The 26,993-nt window shown below is 40.0% G+C and overlaps 1 protein-coding gene across 3 annotated transcripts; it reads right to left on the minus strand.

Moving 5' to 3' along the window:
• CDC42EP3 (CDC42 effector protein 3) lies at nt 1–26,993 on the minus strand. Of its 3 annotated transcripts, none has more exons than XM_048298819.1 (2): nt 26,901–26,993; nt 1–2,123 (listed from the first exon to the last, which is right to left on the minus strand). In XM_048298819.1, the coding sequence occupies exon 2, from the start codon at nt 1,836–1,838 to the stop codon at nt 1,071–1,073; it is 768 nt and encodes a 255-aa protein (XP_048154776.1). In that variant the 5' UTR covers nt 1,839–2,123; nt 26,901–26,993; the 3' UTR covers nt 1–1,070. The 3 variants fall into 3 exon arrangements, with proteins under 3 accessions (XP_048154776.1, XP_048154774.1, XP_048154777.1); XM_048298817.1 differs by lacking the exon at nt 26,901–26,993 and adding an exon at nt 26,361–26,521; XM_048298820.1 differs by lacking the exon at nt 26,901–26,993 and adding an exon at nt 4,127–4,227.

The following is a 26,993-nucleotide window of genomic DNA, read 5'->3' on the forward strand; positions in this document are numbered from 1 at the left end:
GCAATTTAAAGGGTTTTTTATTGTATTGCACAAGGTATTTATGCAATCCATGTAGGTACTGTATTGAAGGATCCACATTTCGCAAACATTGGTTGTTGCTGCACACATCACTAGCGTTGTGAATAACCAGTGCCTTCTTCAAAAATTAAAACAATCAGTTGCAAGTTTAAGCATGTTGTGGAAATAAATGAAGAAAAAAAGCAAGGACTATTAATACATATTTCTCCTCAAACACACAAATATACAATTTTCAGAAGAGCACCAATAATGCCAAGCAACTATTTTGATGAGATACTGTATGTGTAGGCTCTGCAGTAAAAAGCCAATATGCACACAGAAAATATATTTCAACTTTTAAAATAATTTAACCATAATATCTTGCATGTGTCACCTGTTTACAACATAACATTTCATATACAACATCAGGCCCAAGCCTCAACTTGTGTAAATTTGTGCATACTCATTTAAACCAGCTGAGACTTTGGACCAGGTATTCAAGCTGAAAAAGCCTTCAAACTGTTCACATCTGAATTCAGAGTGGTAGTATAAGACCAAGAAAATAGTTATGGTGAATTTATAACAGAAATGGTACTATGGAAAATGAAGATAAACACTATAAAACCCTCAAACACAAGGTTCTAGAAAGAGGCCTATACATAAAGTGATATTGTAATAATTTATAAAAGTGAATAATTAATATCAGCCTCCTTTCTGACATTAAGAGATTCTCACATATTCAGAAGCCTGTAGAAGTGAACTAACCAAATGCCACAATCAGTATCATCCTCAAATGCTGTTTCTTAAGTTTCTGATCATTAATACTGGTACTTAAAAACATTTTATATTTGCTGAAAATTGTTATTAAAATTTACCTTCCTGATATGAGAATTTAGTGTAATAAAAATCATGAAAAACAATAGGTAAAAAAATAGTATTTTAAGAATATTTTTAGAAAACCCATCAAACAACTGCAAAAACAGCTGATTTTTAAGTGTCTGCTTTTGAACTGTGGTCTTTTGTTTGTTTTTGTTTAAGTGAATCACTTATAAAGAAGCAATGGAGTACCAGTTCTAAGATTTGTTCTTGTCCATTACATTGAGGACCTCATCCAAAAGTGAGGGCCCCAAGTCAAGTTGCAATGAGAGAAGAGAGCCTGCAAGATCTGAAAGGGATTCTTCTGACTTAGTCTTTGTCTTGGTTAGTTCACACGAAAGCCGACTGTCATCCAATAAATCAACTGTTTGCCAATCAGTGCATCGTTCAGAAAAGCTGGATGAGTGGCTGTCGCTACCGTTAGTAAAATGTGAAGAAGAACCATTTTGCTCCCATATGTCATCTTTGTACATTTCTTCATCCTCCATCTCTTTACCTTTCTCCTGCAGTTTTTCTTCTATTACTGGCTCACAGCTAAGCCTAGGATGTCTTGATGACCTGATGGATTCTTGCTTTGAATTAAATGTCACTGGTGACAATAAAGGCAATGTAAGGGCTTGAGAACCCCCAATGGCAGGAAGGGAAATAGCATTTTTGAGCACTGGTGATGGAGTTTCTGTAAACATGGATTCGGAAGTGCTGTTTGCCCTTAAGAATTCACTATGGATACCAGACTGGCTAACTCTGGTTTTACCTTCATTTCCAGGCAATAGCTCGTAGTTACCTTGCAAAAATGAGATATCTCCGAAAACATCATGCTGTCCCTCTTTTCCGATGTGTATGGTGTGGCGAAAATCTCCAAGTGGAGGGCTGATCATATCAGGAGATAAGATATCCCTTAGTTTGAATTTCTTCCCTTTCTTATTGTTAGCAGCTTTCAAGTAGATGGGTGTCTTGGCTGGCATCTTGCTTGTAGTTTCTGAGAGAAGTAGTTATTAAAAAAAAAAAAAAAGTGAGGGAAGGAGAAGCCTCTTACAAAGCCAGTTCTTCTCAGGAGACCTTCAGTGTTAGCAACGTTACATTGTCATCTTGAACCACTCTTGCACACAAAGTCTTTTTCTTCTGATACAGAGAACTGTGGAGTATGTGAAGGTAAACGTCTCCCACGTCAGCTCTTTGCAAGGTGGAGCACAAGTTTTGGGGTCAAGTTAGCAACCAAATGCCCTGCTACTTCCACAACTTGAGAAAACCTGCATGGGATACAAAATCAGGTTATCATTAATGTATTTCTCATGGTTCGTTCAGTCTTGTTTTTACCAAACCCCAAAATTAGTACTGGTACTGACAGTTCCAGCCTGGAGATTAGCTTTATGATGTTGCTTCCCTTCATTAGGCAGGATAAAAGAGTTCAGATTAACAAGGCTAGCTAACCTTTCTCTGACTTCATAGCTTTTTTTGAAGTCAGAGTTTTTTAGACACAGTTGCTGAGCACAATTCATTTGATAAATATCACCATCTCAATCTTTCTTCTCCTTATTCTGGCATTCAAAATGCTGACCTTTGAGACCACATGCAGAAACACATTTATAACATTCAACAGCATTAAGTTTTTTGGTAGATCCAGGAAGACTGACAGAGTCATTCAGGAAACCTTTTTGGATATGGAGTAGACTCTCTTGAATTAGATAACTGGATAATTAGATTAGTATTCAGATACTTCCAATTAGTGCTGGAACACTCACAAACTGTAACCAATAACATTTCCAATAATTGTGCCCATTTACAAGGATAGTTTTAGGAACTAGAAAAAGGAGCCGGTCCAGGTTTTTCAATTTGTTAGGAACATCCAAATGCACGTGCCTTAGAGGAGATTGATTCTTGTGACTACATTCTTTAGTCTACATGAATTCTTCATAGCAGCTATAGACTAGATCATGAATTATGCAGACCATGAGGCCACAGTGATTCAGAGTTGCTCTGTGCAGCCAATTGAAACAGTTTTTGCAAACCATGTTGTCCTACTGGAATGTGGTCTTTGAAAGGCCTAATAGAGCTAACAAGGGCTAACAGGCTATTAAGTCAACTATCTATTGAAAAACACTCTTTGTTAATACTTTAATGGTGTATTTCTTCCTTACAGTGCCAGTTCCTAACCCTTGGACAATCTCAGAATAAATGCTTTTTTTCTCCTGGACATTTTTATACTTTCTTCTAGTAAGTCCATGCACCACAGACCACCCCTTCTCATCAGAATACTCAGCTACAAATCCATCACTCTTTGTCCATCACCACCCTCACTGTGTAAAGGAGATTTCAGCTTTTATACAAAAAGACTGTTCTATACCATATGTGGAGGGAAGCTGTCTGTAACAAAGGCTACTTTTGCTGCCTTTTATCTATGCCCTGGCAGGTTTTTTCCTTCACCAATTTAAGCTCAGTAAGAATCACCAGGTTTAAAACTTAGCACTGTATGCCTACACACCCAGGTTGTCAAGAAGAATTTAAGCATTTTAACAAATCCTTTAACCGCAGTAATTAGTTCCTGCAGTGGGGTACTTAACTGTGCATCACAAGGGGAGCTGGGAGTCTAGCCAGGTCAGTGCTTTGGTTTTTTGATTCCCACCAGGTATCTACTGCACTTTGATAATGTTGAAAAGCCCTCCCCCGCAAAATACATCAGATGTAAACAGTTGAAAGTTGAAATACAAAATAAGCTCAATGTTCAATAATTTATGAGGGTATTTTATGATTTTTAAGATCAATTTTGAAAACACAGTTGATCACATCAATCAATTAAAACCACGTCAAAGCTTCCTTCTACACAACAAAATGGAAATTCATTAGGATCTACAGTTTAGTAGGAGATTCATGTTCCATTTACTCCATGTCAGTACTGCAAGATAGAAAAGTAACTCCTAAGATCTCTACGCGTGCCCCTACGACAGGAACTGAATTGATTAGTAAAATCAACCTAACGATTTTAAATTCTGAAAATCACTGCACTGTTTCTCCCCGTTTATCATTCTGCCCAAGCAACCCATTTAACAAAACAAAATGTCCTCAACTCTACAGAGAAGACTATTATCAAAAAAAGACGAACGGTGAGGTTTTTTATGTTTATCTAGTGGAGTCAGCTCTATCTCACTTCCCAGAAAAAACAGGTCAAATTCTCTCTGATTCTAATTTCTCAGTCTTTCAGGTCTTTTAATTTGAATGAATGGCTATGTAATGACAACGTGGTTCAAAGTCACACCTGTTGGTCACTAGTTTAAAAATGAAAGACAAATGCCAGTTCATTCAAAGCTTTCATGGCTTCCACCAGTTCCGATGTGTATCAAAAACCATTATCACTAAACTCCACAGGGAGGTTTAGAAAAAACCTGAAGGAAACAATGGAACATCTGAACATCAGGAAATACTAAAAAGAAAATATAAAATAACTTTTAGTATAAATAGGCCATTTTGAAACACCAGAAAAGCACTGTATTTTATTTAGCTCATAGCTCAGGGGGGAAAAATACAAAAACTCTGGATGCAGCACAAACTTGGACACCCAGATCTCCTTTAGTTCTTGCACTACGAGAGAGCCCCAGTAAGGGGCAGTGTAAAACCACACTACCCGAGAGGATGCTGCAAGAGACACCACTATCAAGAATTACAAGCCCTCTCTCTACAGCAGTCCCTTTAATTGTGAAGGCCTTGCCTTCCATTTGGTCAGTGCAAAAGGCTTTACATTTGAGGAGAAGAAATTTCACAATTACATGCTTAGTGCAAGCACCATTTTCTCTACTGAAAACAAAGGCTACTCTTACTGCAGATATCAGTACCCACAGTATTGGAAATCTGCAAATTACACCTTTTAAGTAAAAGGGCTCCCTTCTCAATGGTCAGGCCTTCCATGTACAACATAACATAGCTTTGGAGCAACTGTATTTGGTTTCTGCATACCTATCTTCTTTGTCAACTGCTGCCTAAAGGAGTACAGATTTTAAGCTACTTCAAGCAAATAAATCTGGAAATATTCACTAAGCCTAAACCACTATTTTTATTCATACTTAATTTACAAATAAATAAGGAAGAACCCATATCAATATATAACATATAGTATATATACATATACGCACACACACATATATACATATATAAAGAAGTTCTTTTGGTAAGAAAAAAATATATAAATCCAACTTTGGCAAATGAAGAAAAGCCTAATGACACTAAGCCTCCAGCTCAAATCCTAGAAAACTAAAAAATTAGTCCACAAAATTTTCACAAGAATCTTAACACACTCCCTGCACTCAACAAGATTTAATGGAATCCCAAGTACACGTGGGCTAAGAGAAGGGACGCAACACACTGCAATCTTGATATCAGGTCACACAGTAAATTTCGCCTTGCCTTAAAATGAGACCTTTTTCTGATCTTACTGCTAAAAGAGTCTCTGTTTTGACTAATTTCAGCTCAGTAACTAAGTGATTGGAAGGCTGAATGAGAAGTTACCAGAAAACCAGAAGTCTACAATCCTGGACTGCCACCCTACAGTGAAAGACCTTAATTTAAGAGAAAAACAACATGAAAGGGTTTTTATTCCAGTTGAAAAGATATCCCTCTCCTAACAAGATCCAAACATGAGCCAAACCAGAGAAATTTCAGCCCAGCAAAAATTAAAGTTTTCGTTTGGCTGTAGCACTTGCTCATTTTCATTCCTATCACTTCACATTCTCATCTAAGTGTTTTGCTCGGTAACAAAGACTAATATTTTTAGAGGTACTTCTCAATCTGCCTTCTGTCCACTCAGCAGTCATCACCTTCCACACAGCTCAAAGTCTTCCATGGATGCCTTAGCTTATTCCACAGTCCATTATAAAAGGACAGAATATCAGCAAATATCTCAACAGCTAAGCTTGCAAAGCTAGAGACAAATAAGGGTCAAGGTGCAAACTTTTATTTGTGCAAATATCCTAAGAGACCTAGATCCTTAAGCAAAAAAATTATAGGAAGAAAACCACATTTCCACAGAGCAAAGCCAGAAGCAACTGTGTGTGCTGGGAAGCCTATAGCTTTCTACAGGGCAATCCCTTGCAAAGGCTCTGCCTTACAGATCACTGACTAGAAGCACATGAAATTCAGAGAAAGACCTTTCCAAAGCATAATTTAAAATATCATTGGATTACCTTGCAGAGCAAGTCAGTAAGAGAAAACTGAGTCTGTACGTTAGCTAAATATCCAAATAAAAACACAGTAACATGGCAAAAGACAGACACAAACTACACAACAAGCAGCTGCAACTTTTCTACATTATGAAGTATCTGCAAGCATAGAAGAATTAGGCTTTAGGCCTTCATTTTAGCTACCAGTAACTTTCATTTTAGGTTTTAGCTACCAGTAGCTTTCAGCAGTACAAATAAACTGTTAAGAACATCCTTGTGAATGCTGTTACTTTCACTATGTCTGAGACAACATCAAGCGTAAAACACATTTTTACTGGTTTTATAACAGGGGCCTGAAGCCATGCAGTCACAATTCCTGAATGCTAGTAAAACACACTCCTAGCTTCCCAAGTCCTCAGGTAGAAGAAAGCATCAGATGATGCACCACAGAGCTTACCTCTTGTGTTCCTGGGGACTTAGGTGTCCTTATCAACCATCAGACTCTGAAGACAAGAGGCCACCAATCTGTCCACTTCTACACCAGGCCACCAGCTCTCCGCTTATAAAGCCACCACCTTCTAAGTAGCTTTAACCACATCAGGTGCTAACACTTCTCCCTCCAGATTGTTTATCTAAATTTACATTGTTTATAAGAGGCACAGCCTTTGAAGTCATCTGTGTTAAAGTCAACTTCCCTTGATCAGGTTAGAAGTCCTTGTCTCCTTTGCTTCTCCTTTCATCAAAGAATTTGCACCTTCCTGATTAAAGTTACAGAATTCAGTTACTTTATAAAAACAATCAGGCTAAATGCACTTCAGCTAATTTTCTTAACTGCAGTCCACTGACTCTCCTAGATCAAATCTTAACTTATTTCACTGTGTTATCACATACACTTTTCAGAAAATGAAGGAAAAAAAAATCCCAAACCATTCCCACAGCTACAGAAGCACAGGTCAAGAGAGGACCTGACCCTATAGTGGAGTTGATTCATTTCTGCATTGTCCTGAAAAGACAGAGATGCCATGTGCTAGCTGTGAAGGTTGTCCACCCTTCTCTTAAAATTCCCCATACATGCAGACTACATACATTAATTTACGTCACAGACGACAGTTATCAGAGAATATGCACCTAAAGTCTTTCCTGTTCCAATCTGGGTGCTGATTAATACAATTAATTACTTTATGTATTCTAGCTGTGGAGAAATAATTAAAAAAAAAAAAAGGGCAAAAAGTCACATAAGGATACATTTTAATTTCTGTTGCTACAAACCACTTTTTTCCACATAAATCAAAGACAATTAGTACACTAGCTGTGAGCTGTCCACTTGAAGTGTTAATTGCCACTAAGTGTAAGCACAGAGAAGGAGAGTGTCTTTCTCTCCAGATCTTCCATTTCTCCAGCACCCTCCTCTTTTTTCCTGCCTCTCTAAAACCTAGGTTCACAAACAAAGAAAAAACAAGTTCTTGAAATAATTTTTAATTGTTGACTACTTTAAATCTTGTCACCCTGCCTTTACAAACAGATCGAGCTGAAGTAAATTATGTTGACTAGGGAACACTTTCAATTAATTTTAAACCATTAAAGTACTTGTGGTTTATATTGAAATGAAGTAGTTATTTAAGAGTTTTTAGTTTAGCTTGTAAGAAAAAGAAACAAAGGAGAGCAAACCTGGTTTGGGGGGAAGAAGAAAAAAGGTCTAATATGAGCAACTGGCCTCAGTCTCCAATTATTTTGTTCTTTATCAGTCTGAGATTACAAATGCCCTTTATCAACCAGAAACCTTCATTATCATTCTCCAGCAAATAAACTGGATTTATATTTTAGAGGGTAAAAAGCAATGCCATACTTCAGAAAGAGAGAGAAACATTTTATTTCAATGTGCCGAAGTTGTGAATCAATAAATCAGTTGAGCTTTCTCCATCTCCCTCACCAATATACTTCCTCACCAATATTCATCACCTGTAAATTTGCACAACAATTTTGTACTTATTTGCAAGATGCTCCTAAAAATAGTATGCAGCCCATACTGTATAAATAGATCTCTGCATTGTTTCAGTAGAAGTACATCCCTCTTTGATGCTCTACTCTGAGATTCTAAATGTTTTTAATACATGCTTTGTTGACACTGTAGGACTAACATTTTAAAAATCTGGTTGTGATGCAATATGAAATTAAATGCCTTGCACAGTCTGTTTTTTGCAACTGTACTTATTATGACCACTCATTAGAATATCTTAAATAATTCCCTCTTTTTTATCAAGCAATTTTTTTCACCTTTCAACAGGTTTGAATCACAGCTTGCTTTCAGCTTTGAAAAGTTAGCATCTTTCCTAGAACAATAAAAACCTTCCTTTCTTTTCTCCTCTTCTCCAGAGACAGGGATTTAATGAGCTCACTGTATTCTGTTGTTCAGCTCCATGGACTGAAACAGGTCCCTCTTTCTTACCTTCTCCTTAGCTTTGCTGGCTGGTACATTCATATATACAGATTTAATGCCATATAGTTCATTGGCTTCCAAAAACTGGGAGAGTACAAGTCCGTGCAGATTTAGGCAGAGGTACATGTCAGCACAAAGTGCAGCACGTTAACTAACGCAGCCAGCCAAGGTGAGGTTATGCTACACCAGACAGGCTGCACTCTGAAGCACAGTCACACATCTCATCCTACAAAGTCACACACCAGGTGAGCAAATAGCTGGGAACCATAAACCCATAAGCCACAAGATGGACAGGCTTAAAAACTTGTCCATCAGTTCTCTTCGGCCCTAGGGAAAAACATGAAATGGGACAAAAAAAACCCCCCTACAACCTGAGCTGATGGTGTGCCATCTAAAAGCCTGGCAAACTGCTACGTTTGAAATCTCAACTGCCCCTTTTGATGTCAGCCAGCACTCAGATCAGTTTAAATGGATTATGAATCCACACTCCACACCCTTTGTAATTCGGAGCAGGTTAGCATAGATGGCTTTCTCTTTTGACACAGAGGGTGTAGTTCCTCAGCCCAACTCTGCTCTCAAAGCCTGGTTTAAGAAGTTCCCACCTTGGATTCCTCACTCCTCGTTGCTGGTTCCTGGTTCTGCACCGCAGTTCCCTGTACACTCCGCAGGCAGATGGACCTACAAATCACACTTCAAACTGGTCACAGCCGCAGTTCTCTCCACTGACTCAGTTTACAGGACAGGCTTAGCAACAGCTGCAGCTGCCCGATGGCAATGCTTCAAGAGAGTTCAAGCTCAATATAACTTGCTGTCAGAAAGGCATTCTCTCCTTCCCCCCTACTGTGTGCACACACTTGACCCCTTACAGGCCAGTTCAGCACACAACAAGGTGAAAACTAACTAGGAAAGGGGTGTAAAACCACAAGGCTTGGAGTGAGACTGCTACTTTCACCTGTAAAAAGTAATTTAAATAGCTAAGCTGTCTCTTGAGACATCACTCTTAGAAAGCAAGGAGTTCTGGCAGAAGGGATGGCCAATCCTTAACCATCTCTTCTGCAAGGAAAAATGTCCATGGAATTACATCTCGACTTTACACACCTCTGATGCAAAAATGGCTTTGTAGCTCCACTTGTTTCTGCCTTTGGGTTCCCAAGACTGCTGTCATACTGAAATTAAGGTTTTCTAACTATAGTTAAGATATTAATACTATTTTTGGAAAAGACTCTTAGCTTAAAATTTCTTTAACTGCTAGCTGCTGACAAAAGGCAATCTAAAACACAAGGATCCTGCAAGGTTTCAGTAAAAAAAACCCCAACCACCAAACCCGCAAAACCCTATCCTGAACTCCCGACCTCCAATTCTCAAATATGCTTCATTTTTAAGTCAAATACTCCTTATCATCTCCTTGAAAAACACAAGTGACATAGGCATATCATAATCACCAGTTCTATTATTCATTTTTCAGAGTGTTTTGCTTTAAGTAAGTATTGACCATCTTTAAGTGGCTGATAAACTAGTTTTAAAATAAACTTGAAAGCCAGAGAACCTTGTATATGCAAAGAGTAACAATGAAGTAGATATATAAAGATACAGAAAAATCTACAGTTACACAGGACTTATTTTTTGTATTACATAGAAAAAGGATGAATCTTCTGCTCTGTTGCAGTTCTGCCTCCTTCAGAGAGTTAAATGGTCATCAAGATGAGATCCAAGTTGATGGGGTTGGAGTAGGTGGAAGAAAGGAAATGCTTCAATAGATTAAAAAAAAAATCCTCACTGAATTACTTTTTGGTCCAACTCATGCCCTCTTTAAGGAGTGGGGCTGAAATCATAGAGTAAATAGGGCTTCTAAAATTTTGTAATCTATATTCAGTTTTAAGTATATTGTTAGTACAATAACAAGTCCATGTCAGCTAAAGTAACTGGCTTATCACCCTTATATGAAACAAAAGGCAAAAAACAGAAATTACATCTTTACTGTGAGTTTATACTCTAGTTCTAACAAAACAACTCTACTATTTGAAGGGACTATTTGAGCAGAGGTAAGAATCTGGAAGAATAAGTGACAACTGGAAGACATGTCATATTGTGGTGCTGCTCTGCAGCATGTCAGTGACACCTGCAACATGCCCCAGCTGACAGGGATGCCACACACTGGACAGTAGTGCAGGGGTCCCCACTTCCTCCTGAGACATTTGGTTGTGTCAGCTTGAGTTGCTTGTACTCAATGGATCAGACTTATTTTTTTCTAGAATATATCAAGTAGTATCAGGGTGCATTCACTCTTTGTGCCAATAGTCATATTTCACATACTGCTCTTAAAACCTGACAGAGTTAATGAGTTTAATTTGAAAGAAATTAATACACTCAGCACTTGTACAGAGGTGTACTGTCTGAATATTCAGAGTGCACAGTGGCAATTCGGTGCTAAAGCTAGTTTACTGATTAGCAGCTGATATTTCTTTCAAACTCTAAATCCCACGTATTTAATTAAACTGTCCAAAATACTGCTGTCTCAAATCCCACTAAAGCCACCTTCTCAACACTCAGGGTTTACCTCAGCCAGCACTCAGCACTATCTTCCCATTACTGTAGCCATATTTCAAAAGATAAGTACATATCTAAGACAAAGCTTAAGCCAAATGGTGAATGAGATGACAGCCCATGTGTAAGAGAAGACTGGACTTGGAGCTTGCATGTGCAGGCAACATGACAGAATAAGCAAATGGTCAGGGAAGCGTGTTGTATCCCGTGAGCCCAAGCAGACCCAGTGTACTGCAAGTCAAGTCCTGTCTTTGCAAACTTCTGGAAAAGCACTTTGCAGACGTTCGTTTTCTCTCTGCACTCTGCAGGGGCTCCTGCTTAAGAGCTTTGCCTCGAGACTGCAAGGGAACATAAATCTCTCTGTTCAAAGGTCAATATTTCAAAGTGCTCCAAAATGGACATTTTGTTTTCAGAAGTAGTGTCAAGGGAAGGCGTATTGGCGGCAAAAAGAAAACTTCTAGTGGGCAGTCACATTAGGGTAATGTAATCATGACTCATGCTCCTCACCCATTTCCTGACTAGGGCTGTGCATGATCAAAAGAAAGCCAGCCACAGCAATGCAGCCGCTCGTTAATGTTAGCTGGCCTGAAAGGATTACAAACTACCAGAAAACAAACTCATTGCAGAGTATCCTATTTAAAGCCTGACATAAATCGACACTGACAAACACAGTGGCATAACACCAACCAAAACAACAACTTGCCTTTGTTGCGAGAAACAAGCTACAACTTTTTATGATGAGTTCTACCCGAACAAACCCTCTCACACACCTTTAAAACTGCAAATCCTTGGGAGGATGCCTAGGGAGAGGGAGGGAAATATCTGCTTGCTAGTTAGTATCTAGAGAAACGCAAGATACAAGCACCTTTTGAAGAGGATCACACCAAACTCAGACTGCCGTAAAACAACTACCTCCTCCCCAAAAAAGCTGTAAAAAACCACACAAATGAGCCAAAGCACGAGTTTGTCTTAAGTGGCTCTCACCTTATAAGAAAAGCACTGCGTGAGGCAAGTTCTGTCTCACTGTTCTGTCCTGCTGGGCAGCCCCAGTGAAGCGTGTGCTTAATGATGCAATTGGTGTTCATTTGTATAAAGAGTTCTTCAGCAGAAAACAGATTTCAGATCCTTGTTGGGACCTCGGTCACATTTAATTTGTTCCAAAACCCACATTAATGAAAACCCCAAAATTAATCAGATATTTCGACAGAAACTAGGCTAGACATTATGTAACAGATGCCCACACCCAGCTGCACCTCTCTGCAGCCCTCACAGTCCAGATAGAATCAGAGAATCTTTTAGGTTGGAAAAGACCTTTAAGATCATCAAGTCAACAAGACCACTCCTTTCCCTCCCTCCCTCCTACCTCAGAAGCAGAGGTAGGAGCCTACATTTGCAGGTCCCTTTCACTCCTTTACAAAAGCTGAGTAACTGCTAAACGTGCTCCTCAGCACCAGTTACTGTGTGCCTTATGGTGCTCCCAACAAGGGAGATCAAAGGGGAGAGAGATTCTGAAACGGACCATTAAATATATAATCCATTGTCAAAACTACTGCCCATAGATTTAAGACTGATCGGCACTGGCATTCCACTCTCAGGATACTGAGGAGACATATACCAGGTGTCTGACAGCCAAATTCAACCCAAATTTAACAACCATCTGTCTTTTTAGTAATGCCTAAGATCACTCTTTAGTAATCTCACTCTTTTGCCCCTCACATGATACAGAGTCCTGGGGGAGGACAAGTAGGAGAAGCAAAGTGTTGCACAAGGCAAAAATTATGTTTAGGTCTGACTAAACCAACACCAGCTAAGTGTACTGAGCCTATGCTTTGTCCAGGTTGCAGTAATTACCTCAGAGTTGAGACAAGCTGGTTCTGAAACAGAGCACACATACCAAGGCATTATATTACATTGACACACTTGCAGCTGGACTGTTACAGCTCTGTTTGTCTTGTTTATACAACTCTAGAAGCACAGAAGTGAGGTGCAGCAATCCCTTTGGGCATGGATGCACCTTGGTATTGACCAAGAACCAGCTGTTACCACATGCTGCAAGTCCTTCATGTACCAATTCACACAACTGGTAGGGAAAGCAGTGGCGTGTAGCCAAAAAAATACAAGAATATAATTCTGGGACCTACTTTCTTGTGTGAAGGGCATATTTATTTACTTATTTATTTACTTATCCTCTAATAAGTAGGTAAGATGAAATTCTACCTTTACTGCAGGCTATTTAAAGCAAATTTCTGATGGCTCTTTGCAAGCTTCAGGGAGTCAAAATTTAAGCACTACGTTGCTTAGTGTGATTTACCATCCTTCAAAAATTTAAGGAAAGATGACATGTTGTAGAGTCCAGGACACACACCTATCACGCTGACAAAACTTCTACTGGGGGGGGAAGGGAAATCAAGCAAAATAAAACACAACAACACAACAAACACCACAACACCAACTCAGAAAACAGAACCAATGTAAAGATGGTCAGAAACCAAGCCACCTAAGTAAGCAGACAGGTATTCCTGATTTTCTTAGTGTAGGCAAAGGAAGAGAAACTGAGGTCAATTTCCTTGTCCTGAGTGCAAATCCAAATCATATCCAGCAAAAAACCCCCACAATATATACTGTAACTATGCATCGGGATTAATTTAAGGCACAGTGTGGGGCTCTCTTCTCTTGTCCGTACAGTTCTTTTAATGGAGATAGTCTCTGTAGAAACACAGGGAAGGAACAAACTTTATCTCCCTGAATTACACAAGAGCAGAGACAGTACGCTCAAGAAATTTAAGAGAGAACTTGCATCCGAGTAGGGCATCAACCTCTCAGTGTTGCTGCTTCAGTACTGGACCAGAAGAAATTAATGGATAATGTAGGGCCTGTTCCACAAACTCTCTGGAAATAGCTCCCTTGGGAAGGAATAGAAATACCATAACCAAAACACTCTGAAACACAGTCTCAGGAAAAGACATGTACAGTAAGTTCTAAAAGAAAGATATTACCCAAGTGGCATTCCTTCTTTCCCTCTGTACATGGATGCTACCGGGATTCACCAGAGAGGTATGCTCCTTCTGGCTGCAGAAGCAGAGGGCAGCATACCAGGCTTCTTCCTTGCAGCTCAAGGATATCTTTACTGGAGGAAAGTATTATATAGTTCAGCAACAGCTATGAGATCAGTGTTAAAAGTAGTTCAGCAACACCCCTATTGCTATAGTCACAGGCTTCTTAAACCACATCCTTGAGGAAAAGAGGGTTTTGTTGTTGTTTTGTTTGTTCTCTCAAAACACAACACTAAATAGGGTTCATCCTACAATAATTCAAATTAAATATATTAAAAACCCAGCCACAGATACTGCTGTTAAACTTTTGCTGTTTCTGAAAAGACCATAACCCATTCACTTGAGAAGAGAAAGTGGGAAGGCAGAGACAATTTAGCATGGGAAGAGGAAAAAGGCACAAACAACAATGAAAAGAAAAAAAAAATCTGCACCTAGTCAGTAAACTAAAACTCTCCAAATACAACACATTAGCAGCTTGCAGGAAAACAGTTAACTTTTAAGAGTCACCAGGTTCCCAGGTTAATGGCTGCTGATTGAGTTCACACCTCCCAAAGTGAGTATTTCAGACTGTATGAAACAAGGCAGACAATTTCACTCAGGGTGCCAAGACAGGCTGAAAGAGCATTGCGTCTTAAAGCAAAATCTCAATTTTAAAAATAAAAAATTGTGACTACCTGAAAAATTCAGAGACTCTTAATTTGACTTGCATTTGGACTATTATATTCCCAGTGACTTATTATCCAACAGAGTGCTGTTTTAGAACTTGATTAAGGCTAATAAATAATAAAAGTCCCTTAACATCTCTTGCTAGTCACTTTTCTTATGCAGAAGATACAGAAAATTTTTTCACTTGTTTTTTTCAGACACCAATATATTCTTCTTGAGCTTTCCACTGAAATTCTGTAATTTGCTATGTATCTGGAAGCAGCCATTTGCTCCTGGGTCCAACACTTTGCTGATAGCTTTAAAAACAACTAAGATAACTTTTTAAGTCAGTAGTTTACATCTTTTCTCTTTTTCTCTTTCAACAGTAATTAAATCAGTGTAATCATTGGAGGCTATAACTCCTGCAAACCAGATCAGAATCAAAACTCTTGCTTTATTAATAGATCACAAGATACAAAACTGGTACACCTGCAATGGAAGGACAACTTGCAATATATGCAGCTCTTATTTCAGCCCAGTACATCCACTGAAAACCAAGAATATTCTCTTTTTTCTACGGATCTTGGGATCTCAGAGTAGATTAATTATGAGTTCTTACACAGCAGTTTAACACTCCTAATTTCATAGGCGTTTCTCTCCATTTGCAGGCCCTAAAAGGTAGTGCCACTCCCAAGTCAGACTACTGTCACACAGAGAAATTGTAACTTTTTTCCTATGGGCATAAGGAGTTGTGTGAACTTTCTGCTCAGCAGGATGTGCAGCCTGCATTGTCAGTGAGTGCTCTTTAAACTCTTTGCCTTCAATTGATCCATTTCAGTTCGAGAGCTACCCTAAGATGATCTGCACTGGAAGACTGAGGATCAGGGGGAAAAGTCAACAGGTGGATAATGAAAATGAGGGACAGAGTGACCTTGATTAACTGTGTCCTGATTTCAGCTGGGTTAGAGTTAATTTTTATCCTGGTACAGTGTTGTGTTTTAGATTTAGGGTGAGAATAATATTGCTAACGCACTGATGTTTTTGATGTTGCTTAGCAGTGTTTACACAGAGTCATTGGCTTTTCAGCTTCTCACCCCACCCCAGCAGTGAGTCGGCTGGGGAGCACAAGAAGCTGAGAGGGGACATGCCAGGACAGCTGACCCCCACTGTCCAAAGGGATATTCCATAGCATATGACACCATGGTCAATACATAAACTAGGGGGAAAGCTGGCCAGGGACCACTGCTCAGGAATTAGCTGGGCATTGGTTAGCAGGTGGTGAGCAATTGCACTGTGCATCCCTTGCTTTGTACATTCTAATTCTTTTATTATTAGCCCTTCCTTTTCTGTCCCATTAAACTGTCTGTATCTCAACCTATGAGTTTTACCTTTTTTTCTCCCAATTGTCTTCAAATCCCACTGGGTGGGGAAAGGAGTGAGCAAGCAGCAGTGTGGTGTTCAGCTACCTGTCGGGTTAAACCACCACAGGCTGATACCTGAACATCAGCAAGCCACTTAGAGTTTTAACAGCAGCCCAAGTCATGCATTCAAGATTAAAATGGAAGACTAAATCATATAGGCCACAGTTTCAGGAAGGAAGATTGTGCTCAGAAACAGCAATAAGAGGTCAGAAGAGATAACCAGGCTGAACCTCACCCTCTTGAACTGTAGTCATAAGAGGCTACTGCTATTCCCTGCTGCATGAGAGGGCACTGAAAGGAAAGGTCCAGTAATTCTGAATTTGGCCATCACGATGTCCAGTCCCTGTAGCCACAATTCTAAGAGAATATCACAAAACAAAAGAAAGTTCCAGAGGAGCTACAAGACTGATATTATCACTTACGTTTCATAGAAGCATAGAATCGTTAAGGTTGGAATAGACTTTTAAGATCATCCAGTCCAACTCTGTAGCTTCAGTTTGCTAAAGTGAAGCTAGTCTAAGCAAGTACAAAAGAAAATATACTTTTATCGAACAGCAAGAACAATTTACTCAGGCTTATGGTAGATTCTCTGTTAATTGAATCTTTGCTAATTTTTGGATTTTTTTTTTTTTAAAGAAATTACTGTTGTCTAATTCAAACAATTCAGGCAGTGCCAGGAGTCATACTGACACAGAACTGGATAACAATTCAGGAAAGGCCTACATCTTGTCATAAGACAAGTTCCCAGTAGTCTGTTCTGACTTTTATCGTTGAAGATATGAACAATATTTTCTCCTAAATTCATGGCATTTCTCTTAAAAATTAAATATTTGGAAAAAGCATTTTTATCCAGGGAAAGCCATACTAAATTTTTAGAGCCTTTCTGTCCACAGATTATATTTCCTTGGCCATCAGGATGGTTATGAAGGCTGAAAGGACATATCTACTGGAAGTTATGAAAATAGAGCTCTCATCAAAACTGTTGTGTTTGGAAAGTTCTCATCTTTCAGCACAAAATAAAAAGAAAAAAAGAAGTAGATCTCTGTGTTGGACACTACTTCAAATCCTGCACGGAGAACCAAATAAATTCTTTCCTGTCAATTGCCATGAACAGTTTGAGATCTGCAAGCTTTAAAAGCTGTTTCTCCTTTGACACTGTGCAAGCAGAAGAGCACCCAATTCACAGCAACTTAGCCTATTCAAAACAAGCAAGAAAAACATAACATTTTAAAGTACAACTGTCCAGAAAGGGTATCTAAGATCCATGACCAGGCAGAATCCATGTCCAACTACAGATACTCAGTTTTAAAGAAAAGCACAATTAAAAATAATTGTATGTGGCTTCCTTCACTTTTACTCAGAGAAAATTCAAACAGTTCTTGAATTTGAAACCTGTAACTTTTTTTCAAGTCATATCTCTTATATATTGTTACCGCTGTAAAACTTGACTTTGGGACCACATTTGTACTCTCAGGGTATTTATCTCAAAACTACAAACTTTGAAATTTGGAAAGCCCAGTAACTACTGCCAGCTACCTCACCAGATGGATTGAAAGAACACACTGAATCAGAGCACCTGAAAAATCATCTGGTACCATTTCAGTCATGGTTCTTTAATGTACACAGACATACACACAGACAGGTGCTCCTACTTCCGGAGATAACTACTTTTATTACAGAAAGAATACACACAATTTCTCAGATGATGCCTTTTTAACACATCCACCCACACTTCAGCTGTCTTGGAAGCTTCCATTTTAAGGCTTATTTTCAGAGTTGTTTATCAATATCTGACACTGCCATTCAACATTTTCTATCCTCTTCTGCAGCCATCTGTATATGTTTGTTTATTGGGAGGATTAGAAGGAGGTGGGAGAATTTTAATGAAAGTTTTAAACTGTTTCTCTAACGAGATAAAACAAAATTATCTATTTCTACTCCCCAGCTGTACCATAATGCCCTTTACTCCTGTGGATACACAATCCAGCAAAATCCACAACATTGCTAGGTTGTGGCATTTCTGTTCTTTTAAAGCTAGGTCTGACCTTAAAATTTGTGCCTGGGAATGTGTCTTTTCCTGTCGTTCTGAATTACCAGGACAGGCAATTTTAAGGTGTTAAACTCTGTAATTTTTACAAGATTCAGTAGCTTTAGTGTCTGCCACCTAGAATCGTCTGAAATCCTCTCTATTGAAAATAACAGCCTTCATGCTTACATTGCTCCCTCCCCACAAACAACTCAGTTGACAGGAATAACCATCAACCCAAATTCAGATCAGTGACAGAACCTCTGCATAAGAACCAGGGATGTGGAACCAAGAGATGGAGGACAGTGGACATGGGGAAGGAATTAAGGTTTATGCATAGATGCAAGGAACAAAGACGTTTACATGGGCTTGATGCAGGAAAATTGGTTGGAATTTAGGAATAGGATTAATTTGCATGTTTAGATTGTTCATTGTGGCATTGAAGCCTGCTTCTTTCCTTGCAGATTTTTCAGTTATATGCATATTATATCTTCAGAGATTACTTGGATACACTTAAAGATTTACACTTGAACGGATTCTGTTCATACCAAAGGCAGTGTCAAAGTGCTTCCAACTTCTCTGTTGTTGCTTCATTAGATAACAATTCTGTCATTTCCTCCTACACAGCTGTCAGAGCATGTCGCAGTAATCAAAACATTATACCATGCCACAAAATACCTTATTTACAACGTATATTTCTCTGCCAAGGTAGAGTCATGGTTGTACTCTCAAGGTAAAATAACTACTGCAACTAACAGTGAAATTCATTATCAGACAAAAATGTGAAAACTATCCACAGCATAAATTACTTGATTGTTCAGCACTTCCATTTGGAGAGGCAGGTTTTATTTTTGTCCTCACAAATTCCTTTAGTAACTCCTACGGATTCATAACCTTCTTGGACTCTTGCTATTGTAACTTTTTTTCGTTGGGACTAGAAGTATGCATTTTTAAGAGACCTATACAGTCTACTGCTATCATATAGATTACTTTGTTGTCTTTTCTGTTGACCTCTCAGGATCTTATCTGAAATACTTCAGAGGCTGATGGGTATTCCTACTGCCTGAAGGTACATGGAGAGAAAACCAGAAGAAATATAGCCTTGCTTTCCACTAAAATCATGCCAAGCAAGTGGGGAGTGACATGTGGAACAGAGCAGCAGCCATACAAATTACTGGTCTGCTCAGTCCATGACCTTGTTACTAACAATAGATTTTCTGTTCAGTCTTGAGGACTCCTGTGTACCACTGATTACTTTGTATGTTACTAATAAGAAACAAGTTAAAGCAGATATGGTAACAGTAACGAGCAAACAGTTTCATTTAAGGCTTTCATCAGACTGACTAGATGTTACAATTGCCTTCTAGGCAGGATGACCTACTGAGCAATGAATTATTACAAATTGTATTACTGTAGCATCATAGCCCTAATCACAAGCCAGGTATCTAGAATATTAAGAATTATGCAGACATAAAATGACAACAACCAAATCTCACAGAAGACAGTTCTTCAGTTGTGTCTTTTGGGGCAAGGAATACCTTGGTTTATAACAGAATTGTAACTGCTGTGAACATCACTTCCCTCATATTTCATCTTTCCACTCCAACTGTTTGGACTGAAGCAAAGTACAATCCTGTTGCCATATATACAGCCTATGCATGGACACACTACTCCATTCTTCACTCCTATATTCCTGTCTTGTTTAAACATCCTAGCAGAAGAGACCCCCAGATCCATTACATCTTACCCTCTTATGAACCGTGGTTATTATTCCAAGGTCCTCTGCTATAGGAGCCATGAGCAAGCAAAGAACTTGATGAAGAGCAGTAATCTTTGGTATGTGGAGCAGAAACACGTGAACTGCATCTGACATGCAGGACAATTAATGTCACTATTCTTTCCTTGTCCCTCTTTCACTCACCATGCAGCTCTCCTACTGTTCAAGCCTTCCTTAAATTGGGCTAACCCGTAACATTATTTGTAGGGGCCTCATCTTTAAGAGGGAAATGCCAAAGACTACACAACCACATACCATCCTCCAAATGAATACACAAAAATCATGGAAAAGCGAAAGAAAAGTGCCTTTGCAAGGACCACAGTGCTGGGGAGAAATGGCGTGGCTGGCCTTTGCATTGCATTGCAAAAGGCAGAACCTGCATCATCTTTTTTCTTCACCCTCACTGTGGCATATGCAACTTCTGGTGTCAGGGATGTTTTTGTTTTTATTCTTTGATGTTACAGAAACATGTACTGTCCAAGAACCAATGAGTCACATTAATGCTTCAAATTGCATGGACCTCATAGAATTCCAACTGATTAAGCTATCATTTGAAATCTGAACATGGGAAGACTGACCTAACCATCCTCTGGAAAAAAAAAAAATTAACCAAACAAACTCTTAGTTCCCAAGACACAGTTTATCAAATAATCCAAAAATAAATACCAAAAATTAACATTGATAGCTGTTCCCCTACAAAATTTCATTAAAAGCAGTGGCATGAGTCCATGAACAAGATCCTGTCACACTGAGGACAGGATATTTGTGGTGTGCATCTTCAGCACAGCAAAGGAGAGAGAAAAACCAAAACAAAACATTCACCCAGAACTCTACTCCATACACCTTGGACTAATCTTTGCTTGAGTTTCAGATCTAATTTACCCAATCTCATGAATAAACAGAATTTAACAAAATTAAAATATGCACTGAATCATATTAACTGAGTCAAAAAGGTAAAGTTAAGAGTTCTCTAAAAAATACATAGGCCTTCATGAAAAAGATGTATATAAACATACACAATTCAGGCTTTACTTAGGTAGGACTGGAGATACACATAAGAAAGAATAAAGAATGGAACTTATTTCTGATCAAAATATCTTGATGGATAAAATTTAAAAGGTTAGATTTAGGAAGTATTAGAACAAAGAACACTAAAAAAATTGTTCTGGCATCATAAAGAATTTTTAAGGTTCAAAGTTACTGAAGTATTGATTTTTCCATAGAATTTAAAAGCTTTCTGAATGAGAAGAGTCTGTTAGTGCTGTCAATATTTCTTGAGAATATAAATGAAATATGAGGAAAAATAAACAAAAAGGTTCAAGAATATAAATATGGAGCAAAAGTCCCCAGCAACACTGGCATTATGTTCCTGTACATCACTTGATACTAGTACTCAAGTACTAGAAAAAGCACCCACTCCAAAAAACCTGTCTACTACACATAAACTGACTTAGATGGCTTGAGACTATCACCTTCTTATAAAGAAATTAAGGAACTTTACTAGAACAGGAGAAATGGAGAAAGTGTTTATCAAAGCAACAAGATCCATCAGCCTCTTCTTCACCAAAGATTTGTTATTCCTACTCTTGCAGGGATCAGGGTTTGTCCGTGAAGATCATGACTGAGAGCTCTGCTGGCTAGAAAGCTGGTTTCACAACCTCTTTGCAGAAAGGCTTTAGAGATGCTGACTGTGGTGGCAGCAAAGCACCTTTGATCTTCCTTGCAGAGTATCACTGAGAATTATGAACCCCATAATTAGAAATATCATATGTAGAGCACTAAGGTTACAAACTCAAAGAACACAAAGTTAGAAAATCCCAAGATTACATTACTTGTGCAATCATTATCTGGTTCCTTCACCATCTGCACCACCCAAAAGGACTATGACAGAGCAGGAGCTTCAGCTTTAGCCCAGAATTTTGAACAGATCCTCCCTTTTTGCTACTTCTCACCTAATTCACCCCACATACTATGTAAGGCAAGAGGACTATGAGAAATAACATGACCATAATGCATATGTAGCACCATTTTCTACAGGCTTTTGCCAAGTTACGGGTACTTGCTTTTGCCAGAATAACAGGCTTTAGGTTTGCTTGACTTTCTCGTTATACTGTACAGACTTCTTGAAAAGTTAACAGGGAAAAAAAAAAGAAATTTCAGACTAACAGTTTGCTTTTATTTACTATTTTTATGCTAGTGCCTAATATTCTAATAGGAAAAAAACCCACATTTGGAATGAAGACTCAACACCTGTTTCCCTTGTTTAAGGCACAACACAAATCCTCAGATACATTAAAATTTCTATAGCAAAATAGTGAGAAAGGGACTTGAAACATCTGGTATTTCAAAGGGACAGAAAAAAAAAATACACTGAGCCCTACATTTTAGATCTTCCAAGAAAAGATATGAAGTAGTATTTATTTTTAGGAAGTTCTTACAGATGACTTAAATTAATTGCCATGTAAATACACCTAAACAAGCTTGCAGACCTGACTAAGCAAGTCATACCTAGTCTCAGCTTGTCATCAGCTCTTCTATCTCTGCAGAAGGTCAGCTGCTGTTTACATGTAACCACAGAAAAGTTCACTTAGCTCATTCAGCTGTTTACATGTAACCACAGAAAAGTTCACTTAGCTCATTCAGAATGAGACCCAGCACAAAAACTCACAGCATCAGTCCCTTTAATCTCTTATCTAACATGTTCCCCATTGACCTTTATGATAGAAATCAAAGCAGTGTATCAGATTTGGTGAGCTTTTTTCTATTATTCAGTGCAAGTAAAAACAGCAGGAACACAACATTTACATAGTTAAGTTGTATGTTGTTGTTTTACCGCACATAGTGGGAGTTGAAACCCTTAATGTGGCTCCCTGGCATTCATGAGATACTAGGTCATCAAGTTCTAAGAGTATTGCACAACTTGCTAATTTCAAAGATAACTGTAATTCAAATTACTTGTGCTAAATGTACATTTCAGTAAAATGGTCTTGCATAAAAAGCTACTAAGATAATGATGATACAATTTAGTTTCAGCATTTGAAAACAACTCTCACATTTTCAGAGCTTTAAGCACTAAAAGTGCTACTTGACGTAGGCTCAGCCTGCAAATAGCCTGCAAATGGCTTATCTTTCCTCTTTAAAAAACAAAAGCACAACACAAAAAGGAGTAAAATATATTCAGCAGTTCACTAGCCTCTCAAAAGAAAAATCTCACCGTTGCTTACAAAGATTATTGACTAACTGCTCCTGTAGACTTGACTAGTGCTAAAACCATAAGACAAATGTTTGTTTCTATATTTGACTATTCCACAAATATCAATGGAACTAAGTAAAGGTATAAATATATCTTGTCACCCTGGCCAACTTTGTCCACTTGTAATCATCTCATTTTATCTGGGCAGAGTTTCCTGAGGCTTTACTGGGTCTTGATTTAACCCTTGAACTATGAGGAAGTTAGTCTTGTCAGCCAGTTCCAGCTGCTCCAAGACTCACCTTCCCAGCAGTCACCATGCTGGATCAACATCTTTGCTCAATAACATTAGGAATGTAAATTATGAGTGTAAATACAGAACATTGTAAAATATTGTAAGCAATGCTTATCTGCCTGAATGTCATCCAGAAATCTTTCTTATTTTAACACAGCACTAGAAGTGTGTCTCTTCTTCAGCATGAGCTTTACCTGAGCTTGTACTGAGTAGTTACACCTCATTCTGCCATCCTGTTTCACACAGGATGTACTGTGCTCTGCAGAAGAGCCTGTGCTCTACAGGCAGTGCTTCAAATCTGCCCTCACTGCTCCACCCAGACACATCCCTTAGGACCTGCGAGCCGCTTTCACTGCCTACTAACCGGTCTGCTTCGTAGTGAGAGGAAATCATCTAAAAACAGTCCTCCACCCAACACCCGAACACAATTCTTCCCACATCCTCGTTTAAGTTCAGACTTAAGTTTATTAGGGAAATTCACCTTGCTATCACACAAACAAACAAACACCACCTTCAGCCAACTGCCTTCCCTGTAAGCACTGCACCCATGGAGATACCGGGGCTGTTAGGTACAGACCACCCAATTAGCTCAGTTTTACCACTTGGGGAAGAGGAGTTCTCCATGAGATGGTTCAGATCTTGAGAAAATATATTTACTCTGACGTGATCATAAGAGGGAAGAAGGAAAAAAAAAAAAAAAAAAAGGTCATGGTTTTATTTGCTTGTTTTCAAAAAGTAAAATTTGCATGCAGGAGGGTGAAAGCCTGTAGTGTTTTACATCAGTATGAAAGGCCAAACAGGCATCAGGTGACCTGATCCACAGCAATTCTGTTAACTAGGGTGAGGAAGAGGAGGAAGAACTGGTCAGAGAGTATTGCTGAGCCCCTGGGACACACACAGCCTCACTGCCAAGAAGTGAAGGAGAACCTGATGGCAAATTCTACATGGCATAAAGAATTTTTTTTAATGCAAGTTTCCTTTTCTGCCCTAAACTATTTCTGAGAACTTGGGCAGAGGACCAGAATTTCTTCTATAAGAAGCCATCTAACTTAGAAGACTATAAACCAAAGCAGCTTACCTAATTATGAAAAGCCGAGAGCAAAACATGTTTTGCCATGAACCGTCACTTTTGTTGGTTACAGTAAAGCTGATATAAGTGATTTGGAACAGTTTTAGATGCCTCTTTCAAGTCAATGTGGCATTTAGCCGCAGCAAATAGGGATGGTGCAGACCCACGCTGCCACTGCCTCAGGGGAAGAGTGGCTCTGGGCTGCCTCTCAGGTGATATCCATCTCCTTCCTTTCTAAAATTCACCCAGGCCACCTCCTGGTGATTCAGGTTGGCTTTACCAATCACAGAGGAAAGGCAGAACCACAGAGGTAGTTTCTGCAGCCTGATTTTTACTTCTCTGGATGTACAAGGTGCTCCCCAGAGAACAGTAACTGTGATTATCTTTAATCTAAGGAGAAGATAGGCCCCATTGTTTCCTTCCCAGATACCGTTGGCTTATGCTGAGGCCAGGAAAAATCATTCCCTTCAGTACTATCCTACCGACCAAAGAACCTGCTCAGTTCCTCTTCTTTGCATGCTGTAATGCAAAACAAATGTTCAAAGCAAGGAGTGCCTTGAACATAGGAATTTTGTCTTGCTTTTCTAAACGTTTCTGCTGAAAGACTATTTTTAACATGCCATAGAGCACAAGTAAATCTTGATGCTAATGCTAAAAAAGGCTGAAGCCTTTCAGTACAAGACGCTTTAAAAATAAATCATTGCAACAGTAATCACCTGCTGGTACATGCTTTTATGTTTAGCCAGCTGCTGAGCTGCCACATCTGTCACTTCTTGCTTCCAGAAATGTGCTTTCCTTTTCTGTAGGGAAGGAGAAAATTCTGCTTCTAGAATTGCGCTGTGTATCATGATGCCTTTTTTGGTATCTCTGTCATTCCTTTAAACATCTGAGCCACGGCACGCAGATTATAAGATTTCTGGTAGTGTGTATCTAAAGAATTGTTCAGCTTTAGGTTTTCATACCTTAAACATGATTTTTTTCATCTACATTTTCCTGAACAATGTTACATCCTTACAACCAGCATGTAACTGAAAATAATGGTCTATGCATGAGTCCTTGCCTCCCTCCCCCAGGTATTTTTTAAAGGAAAGTAAGAGACCAGGATCATATTTGTAACATTAAACATTTCATAATAAGCCTTCTTCCTATTTTAATAACATAGCAACAATCTACAGTGACGCAAGTCCTAAATTAATTACTTCCTCTATTTTGGTCTCTTTTAAATTTCAACTGAAAATAAATCAAGTCCCTCTTATTAATCTACAGCCCACATATCTTTATCAGCAACCCAACCCAAATTCTCAAATTTGACTTCCCGACTTGAACTCTTAGCTTGACAACCAGCTTCACACCGGGCACTGACCTGCCCCCAGCGCCATGCTTGCCCCCGGTCCAGCCCCAGTCCCAGCCGGGCAGGGAGCAGCGCACTCAAGCGCACGGTTATTCTTAGCCCCACGCAGGAAGACGCGGCGAAAGGGGACACACCGCACAAAAAGAAGGGCAGCCTGTTTGGGAGGGGGTGTAGGCTGGGTATGCCTTCTGTCTCCAAGGCAAGGGTCTAAAATCAGGTATGCCAAAATACACTGAAATGGAAATTTAAACTGATAGAGGAGCGAATTTCAGCTCGGAATTTTAGTGATGCAGAAACAACCCGAGTCGTTCTAAGCGATAGCTCGGGCATGAACCTCCCGAGCAGCCAAACACGATCATTAATGGGTACTCCCCCTGGCTACCCCGAAATGCCTCCCCTCCCTCCCAGCCCCCCAGGCGGGCGCACTGCGGCCCCGCCGCCGCTCCGCAGGTCAGGAGGGGCAATGCCGCGATCCGGACGCGCAGCCCAGCGGTGGCGGCCCTCCCGCTCCGCGCCCCGCTCCCCGACTTACTACGGCGCTGCCGCTGCTCCCGCGCCGCTCCTCCCTCCCGAGCTGCCTCCCTCCCGCCGGTGCGGAGCCGGGAGGACAGCGGGGCCGCGCCTCCGCGACTCGGGGCGAGCGCGGCACCTGCGAGCGCCTGTCAGTGCGCGGGCGGCGGCGCCCCGTGTGCCGGGGGCGCGGCGCGGGGCCGCGGGTGGCGAGCGGCTGCCGCGGGGAGGCGGCGCTGCCGGCGGCGCTGCGGGCGGGGAGGGCGGGCTGCAGGGAAATCCTGGCACCGCGGAGCGCCGCCGGGGAGGCGGGCAGGGAGGCCGGGAACAGCCACAATAACAATAAAGAGTTTTTCTCCCGCTTTTCTTTTTCTTTTTTTTTGACCTCACTGCGGGGGTGGGGGCCCTGCGGGCAGCGCCGGGAGGCCCTCCCCACACCCTGGCAGTGTCCTGGTGAAGCCTTCGGATGGGCAACCCCCTTGCCCCCATCCCCCGAGCACGGTCAGCTCCAAAGCGTGCTTTAAAGCTGATGATTTTTCACCCAAACCCCCTTGCCCCTCACCTCCTCGGCGCCCCGATCGGTCAGGGTGAAGCTCAGTCCGCTCTCCCCGCGCCGCACTCATTTATCCTGCCTGTCCTCCATTATTTACGCGCT

This window comes from Corvus hawaiiensis, chromosome 3 (assembly GCF_020740725.1).
Source record: "Corvus hawaiiensis isolate bCorHaw1 chromosome 3, bCorHaw1.pri.cur, whole genome shotgun sequence".
In the NCBI taxonomy this organism is placed as follows: Eukaryota; Metazoa; Chordata; class Aves; order Passeriformes; family Corvidae; genus Corvus; species Corvus hawaiiensis.

Bases quoted from the DNA above. Each gene is read 5' to 3' on its own strand.
- CDC42EP3 (XM_048298819.1), bottom strand. From the start codon at position 1,838: ATGCCAGCCAAGACACCCATCTACTTGAAAGCTGCTAACAATAAGAAA.